General features: G+C 47.9%; 1 protein-coding gene across 1 annotated transcript in view; it reads right to left on the bottom strand.

The window, feature by feature from the left end:
- Nucleotides 1–4681: 4681 nt before the first annotated feature.
- The window catches only part of maptb (microtubule-associated protein tau b), a 26233-nt gene continuing 21799 nt past the window's right edge, over nucleotides 4682–9115 (bottom strand). The window contains exons 18-19 of the mRNA XM_046043547.1: nucleotides 5855–6022; nucleotides 4682–5785 (exon numbers count right to left, since the gene is read on the bottom strand). Coding sequence (XP_045899503.1) covers nucleotides 5753–5785; nucleotides 5855–6022 — 201 coding nt within the window. The 3' untranslated portion in view covers nucleotides 4682–5752. The remainder of the gene's footprint in view (nucleotides 5786–5854; nucleotides 6023–9115) is intronic.

Raw genomic sequence — 9115 nt, 5'->3', positions numbered from 1 at the left:
CAGGAGTTTGTTGGTCTTTCAGGTTTTCCTTTGCCTACAGGAGTCCATCGCGGCGTGAGCTTTGGGATCTGTCAAAACCAAACCTTAACTGTAGCGGTGGAAAACCAGAAACCACTGACCAGTTGTTTTGGAGGGCAGTGACAGGTCAGGACTGGAGGATTGTGGGATAGACATCAAGGGTCAAAGAACAGAGGGTGCTGCGTGCCGTACAGATGGAAAGCCTGAGGCAGATTGGGGATGCTGGGCTGTATATATTAATAGGCCCGACTAACTGCAGAGTCTCAATGGACTAATTGAGCCTGATAATAAGGAACAGCAGTGATCCAGGCAGAGGTAAAAATGCTTGGACTAATTTTTCTGCATCATGTAGAGACAGGATGTTCCTGATGTTTGTTACCTAGGTGAGAAAAGGCGGTCCTTAAAAATTTGCTTAATGTGAGAGTTAAAGGACATGTCCTGATCACAGATAAGTTACGGTGGTGCTGGACTCCAGCCGCTGCCATCCAGAGGATGTAGCTGTGCTTCTCAATTCCGTTATTTGTTGTTTCCTCGCGTGAACCGGAAGTTGTTCGGCTCTGCCGTCTTGCCAGCCGTCCCAAAGCTCTTATTTGTGCTCTGAGCAGCGAGGATACACCAGTGCATCCAACCCGACATGCCCCCTTGTTGAAAAGCCGTTATTGATCTGATGCGTCACAAGATCACTGCAGTTTCGTGTGAGAGAAGACAAGCAGCAGGTTGAAAGTGTATCCAAGTTTTTTATTTGATCTGTTTTTATGATTCACCATCCAGTTGAATCTGTGTTCACTGCGGGTCTGAACAACAAAAACACCACACAACTTTCCTCATTTGTCTTCTGTTATTTGTTTAACCTTTAATATGGAGACAAAGTCAGAATCTGTCTGACAGCAAGAAACACTTTTTACATCATTTATCATAATTTCCATTCAGATAGTCCTGAGGGTTAGTCCAAACAGACGACGACAGTAAACACGTCGGACTCGAGCAAAGGAAAAGAGCTGCACAGAATGCAGGTTATTCTTCACATGTAGATGTTTGTTAAACAGCTACTGAGAAAAGACCTGCTGCTCAGGGAGAACTAAGAGACTTGATTAATATCAGCATATGCTGCGATCAGCTGTGATCATGTCTCTGAAAACATATTTCCTCGTTCCGTCTCTCCTCGCATAGTTTCCTCTCCCTGCATCCGGCGGTGGGCGGGACTAAGACGCAACAGAGGGAAACGTGGATGCAAGTAAGAGACTTGAGAAGCACCGCTTATCCGTATGTGTCTGGGACGTGCCTGGGCCGCAGTGCAAAAACTTCAGTTTCATCAGAACGTTACAGGTCATCCAGGTTTTTCGTCCCATTTGCGGCTGTGCTGTCCCAGCTCTTCGGAAGAAGCACAAAGGAATGTAGACGCATCGATTTCAGCTAATCGTGTGGTTCCACTGACGTACGCGTCTGTTTACCTTTATTTTGGGGCAAAGTGGTTAAACATTTTCAGCGATTTTCCTGCTGTTCATGTAGATTTTATGTCCCGGTGAGCAGTGAAAGTGCAGCTCTGGCTCTGCCCATTCAGTCACAGGTGCTCGGAGCCGTCGCCAAGATGGCTGCCGAGTGGCATGACTTGCCTAGAAGGACTTTGATTTAACCCAGTGTGCAGCGCCCGGGGCCAGCGTCTGGTCAATATAACCGAGTGGAGAACCCGACATATTTTTGATGGTGGGGGGACTGAAGCACCCGGAGGAAACCCGCACAGACAGGGGAGAACACGCAAACTCCTCGCGGAATATTACCCTCCTCCTTTCCCCGGCTCTACATTGGCCCTAACGCGGTGTCATATGCCCCCGATATGCTTTTTAAACAATGCATGCGTACTTTGCGTGTAAACCAGAATCCACTAGGAGGCAGATCAGGGCCAAATCATCTGTGGCCGACTCCGCAATATCCTCCTTGACAACTTCTGAATTTGTGGAACATAAACAAACATGGCGACACTTGAGGCAACTGACAACGGCGAGTATGTTTCTCTCAGAATGCTCGATGACAAGAAACCCCATCAAAACTTCCACGTGTCTGCCAGGACGTTTGATGACTCTGTCGCAGACTTTCCTCTGAAGGATAACTAATGCGACCGCATTCAGGTGAGTTCGTGTTACATCCAGAGAATTTGCACAGATTAATGAAATGAATAGGCAGTTTCATCATGTGTGCCATAAGTGTAGAATTCATTAATACATTACCCTTCATTTTATTTTTTAAGTTTGATCTGAAAAAATCTGTCTCATCACTGTTCACTATCATTTTAACGGGGAGCAATCCCACTGCTCGGTGCCACTCCAGAGCAAGGCGGGTTTCTGAAAATGCCATTTCAGCTGCAAGGCGGACAGTCTTTGGAACGGCCGTGTTAGTTCTACTGAGACGGGCCAAGACATAAGAAAGGCTCTGCACAGTTACTCTGCTGCACCAACCAAGTCCAGTCAGACAGGGCGAGAGACTCGCACAGCACCTCGGTGGACGAAGGGGACGTCCCTGGAGAAGGGAGGCGGGATCCAGGACGCCTCTGCTGATGGAGCAACGCGTCAGACGCTCAAGTGCAGAACGAGCTGAAGAAGTATTTTCAGACGGACACAGGAGGGCGGCTCTTCAGGACACTGTCCTCCAGAGAGGCACACTCCATTAATACAGCATCTATGCTCAGTTATTTAGACTGATGCAATGCCAAACAGAATCCAACGTGCCCGCAGTTGAGCCGAACTTTGAGACCTTCTTAATATCAGAAGACAGAAAAATACTCAAAGGAGACAAGATGCAGCAGGTAGCCTATAGAAGTTCATTAGTATATATACACTTCTGTTTATATATACTGAGTTCTTTTATGTCAGCAACTTGAGAATGAAACTGAGAACTTGTGTCAGTGTATGCTTCATCTCCTCAATCAGTCTCTTGGCAACATGCCCGTGGTGCTGCCGAACGAACACGGTGAGGTAGTTCCCAAAGGCCGGGTCGTCGTCCTCACTGATCTTTGCCGACCTCTGGAGGGCGTCAGCAGCATCCAGCTCCGGGGTTCGCTTACTCTTCCTTTGCACTCCAGGTGCTGTGCATGTCGAGGGCTCACATGACCCAGATCGGCTCGGTGTAGAACAGAGAACGGATGACGGGCCTGGAGTAAGATTGCTCACGGTGTCCTCCTCGTTCGGCATCGGATGTTAGAACAACGGCGTCATTTGAACAGCTAGCATGCAATGTGAAGCCTTCTGTGGTTTGTTACAGAGGCTCCTAAACACAAAACGAGGACGGTAACTGTTGCTTTCTGCTGTTAGCTTTCGGCTAGGAAACATTCAGATAGATCCAGCCTGTATTTTGTTCATCTGAAGCGACGTGTTGAACACTCACTGTATCACTTTGGGGGAAATAGGTGTCAGTGGACCGGTGATTAATAAAATTCTTAATTCTTAATTAAAAGCCGTCTCCACTCCGTTTCTCAAGCATTTTCCGCCGTGCTCGAACATACCGGCCTCTGACCTGTTTCCACTTATTTGGCGATGTCACGCCGGCTATTTTGACATGCATACCTGTCGCTGTGGAGTGGACACATCTTTCAGGTGTCTGTGATTGTGGACTCGCTCCAGGAGGTTTAACCTTCTTTGTTCAGACTTCTGCTGACCGCCGCCTTCTTTTCAGTTTTACGCCGGTTGGCAAAAAAACTGCATTACCGCCGCCGAGTTTGGAACTCTGCTGCTGACCTGCCTGTCAGATCTTGACACGCTGCCCCCATGCACGAGCATCACGCTCATCAAATGTCCGACCCTGCAGTCTTTCCCAGAGATCTGAATGCAGGCGTCACTTTAGTCTCTGTTCCTGGTTAAACCCGAGCTGAGCGTCTCTGAGACTGCAGCTGCTGCCACCCCACCGGTGAACCTCTAAAGCGCCACTTGGGACGAGCCCAGCACCTTTACAGCTGCCACAGGGGGCGCTGTGCACCCTCTCTAACTTCAAGAAGCTCTTAAAAACTCATCTCTTCCGAGAACACTTCCTCTTATAACACCTCTAACATGCACTTCCTGTGCTCTTCTTCTTCTATCCCCTACAATGATCTTGTATTGATTGCACTTTCTTTAACTCTTACTTCCTTCCCTAGGTATTTACCCGATTGATGTGATATGTACCATGAATACATGTACTTACTAGTATGTATTGCTGCTCTTACTAGTATGTATCGTCAGTTGTAGATCTGTATTTGATGCTCTGTTGATGCTTGTATGTTGTTCCTCAAATGTAAGTCACTTTGCATAAAGTTAATGTAAATGTGTGGAAGCATCTGCATTCACGTCTTTATTCAGGTTTGTCTCCATCTGTTGTAGTAATAAAACTGAGATCATGTGACTGTACGGGGAGATTCTCAGCTATGACCACAGGTTAAGAACAGTCAGGGCCAGACATGACTGTCACATGACCCGGCTGTTTTTGTTGCAATGCAAACAAAAGAAATGCAGGCGAAAGGCCAAATCATTTGGAATTATAGGATGTGTGTGTACAGAAACACCTGCATGACGTTTATCTGTGGTGAAATAAACATTTAACATCTTTCCAGTCTGAATTTTGAGTTTCAGATATGTTAGTACACATATGCAGTATAATGATATACAGTACATGTGACTCGTCAAACAACAAACAGGTGTTCGGATCCAAGAGAAACTTTATTGGTACAAAGCACTTTAACAGCCACAAGCAGAGAGTGAGACATGGTTTTGGCGTTTGGTATCAAACTGCATTCTGGGATGGTGTGTGGGGGGGGGGGGGGGGCATCACGAGGGCCTACAGCACATCAGCATTCAGAAACACAGAAGAGGTGATGATTGGCTGAGAGAGGTGACATCAGAGAGAGAGACTTTATGTGATTGGAGGGATTTTATGAAGGAAGCTCCAGGCTGATTAACGTATTCTCTGTTTTCTCTGAGACGATAGCTCAAGGACTCCTGGAAAAACCTCCTGGACCCCCTGAACTTGTAAACGTCCTCAAGGACTTCTCAAACCGTCTCACTGATCCTGAGTTTGTCGATTTTTCGGAACTAACTCCGTGTTTCAGAAGCTGAAATAAGCTGAAAGTCAGACGACGTGTTTCAGACCTACAGCATCATCATGTGGCGGCCTGAAGGTCGCCATGTGACTGGTTAGGGTTAGCTCTGTTGTCACGTGACGAGGAAACATTTCTATCAGGATCAGTGTCCGTATCACACAGCCGCACCTGAAACCTCCTCAGGGTCCTCCTGAAGGACTCCGACTGGGTTCAAGCACCCAAAAACCTCCTCAAGTACTTCTGGAACCAGCTCAAAGCCCAAAAGTTCAACCCTCACACAGACAGAGGTCCAGGAAGTGTTTAAGCTAGCTTAGCATAAGGACTGCACACGGGGGGAACACCTAGCCCACCAAGAAGAGTCCACCTGCGACCACCCGGAGCCAGGCTAGCAGTTTCGCCCTGTTTCCAGTCTTTGTGCTAAGCTAGCATAGCCACGCGCTGCCCTGATACTCTTCTTCTCTGGAGGAAACAGAGGAGGGTTACCTGCCTCGCTGAGTGCTGACTGAACGTTATTGGCTGTCTGAGCTGATAAAATCTCTCCAATCCTGTCGCTGTGACATTAGATGAAGGTCATGAGGAAAAAGGCAGAATGATGATTTTTTTTTTCTTTCTTCCATCAGGTAGTTTCCTTGGTAATAGGAGGGGTGGGTCTGCAGGCACCGGGTCATCCAATCACAGGCCTTGTTTGGCGAGGGAGGCCGAAACCTGACAGGAAGGGGAAATGGTTAATGTGTGTGTTTGATTTGTTGTGGTCTGAACAGGTAAATCTCTCACCTGGTCGGCCAGGGTGTTGAGGGGCGGAGCTTCAGCAGCATTAAGGCTTCCGGGGGAGGAAGTGTTGCTAAGGCGAGGAGGGGAGGAGTCGGGCTGGGTGACTATGTCGGCACCGTGGTCGGTCCGAGCTTTGGCGGTCTCTCTGAAGTTCAGCTTCTGAGTCTCAATCTGTCGACGCGCCATCAACACAAACGTTATTAATATTCCGTTAATTAATATTCCACAAACTGCTCAGTGAATTATAAACAAGTCAGACAGTAAAATCACAGGATCCTAAAGACTTTATGGAAAAGATGCATCAGATCAAAGTGCATGCTGGGTAGAGATGTATGATGACATTTATTATTGGGGGGGGTCTGGCAAAGCCAACAGAACCACATCTTCTGCATAGACGCATCCCAGTCGCCCCCCCCAACAACCCTGCAAATGTTAAAGAGCCGGTCCACCAGGACAGAATCTGTATTGGTTGTCATTTCCAACAGTCTGCTCTCGGCTAACGCAGAGGCCATGTAGGTGGTCCACCTGAGCGCCATCAAAGGAAAAAATAAGATGAATCAAAATGAAAAGGTCCGAGCCTTCAGGTGCACAAGAGGGTAAAATAGAGCAGAAGGAACAGAAAGCCCAAAAAAAATAAAGGGATGTCTGGTTTTGTGTTGATTTGTAGCAGCCAGCTAGCTGGTTAAAAAGCGAACGTTGGACGATGATGCTGCGATTACTGAAGAGCCTCACAGCCAGAGGACAGAAGCTGCTCTGCAGGCTGCTAGGTCGACATGCTTCTGGATGTAAATCCTAAGATGCAGCTCAGCAGCTAACATTATAGAACTAGTCTGCTGCTGCAGCTGCATGTGTTTGTAAGAGGCCAACGTCTTTGTAAGGGTCCAGATCAGGGAACACCAGCAGAGCCCTGCAGCTGCTGGAGAAGCTCCACCTGCTGGACCTCAGCCTGCAGGTGAGTCACTATAACACTATTGTTATTATTTCACATACTGGCCTTAACATGGCAACACTAGCACAATAAAATACATTGAATCAGAAATATAATTTAGGTCTTAACAAAGGGAACTGATCAGTATTAGCCTGGAACCATCTGTATTTATTCAGGCTGTCTACAGGACACAGTAATCCAAAGAGACTGTAGACCTGGAGTCTGTGTTCCCTACCGGAGAAGTCTCTGCTTGAGATGTGTTTACCCGATGGCTTCCTTTATGGTCACGGTGCACCCTTACTAAAGGGTGAATAACCGTTCAGAATAACTGTTCTACAGCCTGGAACACAACCTGAAGAAGAGGTCTCTGAAGAGACGTTACATTTCCAAAGAGAGGACGGAGACGCTTCCATCACCACCACTTTTACAGAAAATGCAGCTCAATAGAAAAGTCCTGACCAGGCTGGAGCTAGGGGTCCCAGCCTTTATGCCGGCCCATTTGCAAAGCCTGCCCCAACTGATTTCCCTCTTTGTGTCCGGGTCAAAACGGATGAATGTAAATTCGTAAAACATGCTGTGTTCTGGTAGTCGGATCACATTCGATCAGCGCGCGATAGAGTTCATCCCTTTTATTTCTCCCCCACCTGTTTCTGATTCCTCCTCCTGACCCCCTTTCCTCCGAATGCGTTTCCTTAACAGACGCTGGGCTGAGATTTGTTGGCAGATTGTTAGCATGCTGTTAGCAGACTATTAGCATGTTGTTAGCAGGATGTTTGCAGATTGTGAGCCGGTGGTTGGCAGATTGTTAGCATGTTGTGAGCCGGTGGTTGGCAGATTGTTAGCATTGTTGTGAGCCGGTGGTTGGCAGATTGTGAGCATGTTGTTAGCAGACTGTTAGCATGTTGTTAGCAGGATGTTTGCAGGTTGTGAGCATGTTGTAAGCATGCAGTTAGCATGTTGTGAGCCGGTTGTGAGCATGTTGTTAGCATGCTGTTAGCATGTTCTGAGCCGGTTGTTGGCAGATTGTGAGCCGGTGGTTGGCAGATTGTGAGCATGTTGTTAGCAGACTGTTAGCAGACTGTTAGCATGTTGTTAGCAGGATGTTTGCAGGTTGTGAGCATGTTGTTAGCATGCAGTTAGCATGTTGTGAGCCGGTTGTGAGCATGTTGTTAGCATGCAGTTAGCATGTTGTGAGCCGGTTGTGAGCATGTTGTTAGCATGCTGTTAGCATGTTCTGAGCCGGTGGTTGGCAGATTGTTAGCATGTTGTGAGCCGGTGGTTGGCAGATTGTGAGCATGTTGTGAGCCGGTGGTTGGCAGATTGTGAGCATGTTGTGAGCCGGTGGTTGGCAGATTGTGAGCATGTTGTTGGCAGATTGTGAGCATGTTGTTAGCAGACTGTGAGCATGTTGTTAGCAGACTGTGAGCATGTTGTTAGCAGACTGTGAGCATGCTGTTAGCATGTTGTGAGCCGGTTGTTAGCATGCAGTTAGCATGTTGTGAGCCGGTTGTTGGCAGATTGTTAGCATTCTGTTAGCATGTTGTGAGCCGGTTGTGAGCATGTTGTTAGCATGCTGTTAGCATGTTGTAAGCCGGTGGTTGGCAGATTGTGAGCCGGTGGTTGGCAGATTGTGAGCCGGTGGTTGGCAGATTGTGAGCCGGTGGTTGGCAGATTGTGAGCCGGTGGTTGGCAGATTGTTAGCATGTTGTGAGCCGGTGGTTGGCAGATTGTTAGCATGTTGTGAGCCGGTGGTTGGCAGATTGTGAGCATGTTGTGAGCCGGTGGTTGGCAGATTGTTGGCAGACTGTTAGCATGTTGTTAGCAGGATGTTTGCAGGTTGTGAGCATGTTGTTAGCATGCAGGTAGCATGTTGTGAGCCGGTTGTGAGCATGCTGTTAGCATGTTGTGAGCCGGTTGTTGGCAGATTGTGAGCCGGTTGTTGGCAGATTGTTAGCATGTTGTGAGCCGGTGGTTGGCAGATTGTGAGCATGTTGTTAGCAGACTGTTAGCATGTTGTTAGCATGCAGTTAGCATGTTGTGAGCCGGTTGTGAGCATGTTGTTAGCATGCTGTTAGCATGTTGTGAGCCGGTTGTTGGCAGATTGTGAGCATGTTGTGAGCCGGTGGTTGGCAGATTGTGAGCATGTTGTGAGCCGGTGGTTGGCAGATTGTGAGCATGTTGTTAGCATGCTGTTAGCATGTTGTGAGCCGGTTGTTGGCAGATTGTGAGCATGTTGTGAGCCGGTGGTTGGCAGATTGTGAGCATGTTGTGAGCCGGTGGTTGGCAGATTGTGAGCATGTTGTGAGCCGGTGGTTGGCAGATTGTGAGCATGTTGT

The sequence above is a fragment of the Micropterus dolomieu genome, linkage group LG02, assembly GCF_021292245.1.
Source record: "Micropterus dolomieu isolate WLL.071019.BEF.003 ecotype Adirondacks linkage group LG02, ASM2129224v1, whole genome shotgun sequence".
Taxonomy (NCBI): domain Eukaryota; kingdom Metazoa; phylum Chordata; class Actinopteri; order Centrarchiformes; family Centrarchidae; genus Micropterus; species Micropterus dolomieu.
Note: the sequence above shows the minus strand (reverse complement) of the source record. Positions and strands in the feature narration are given on the sequence as shown.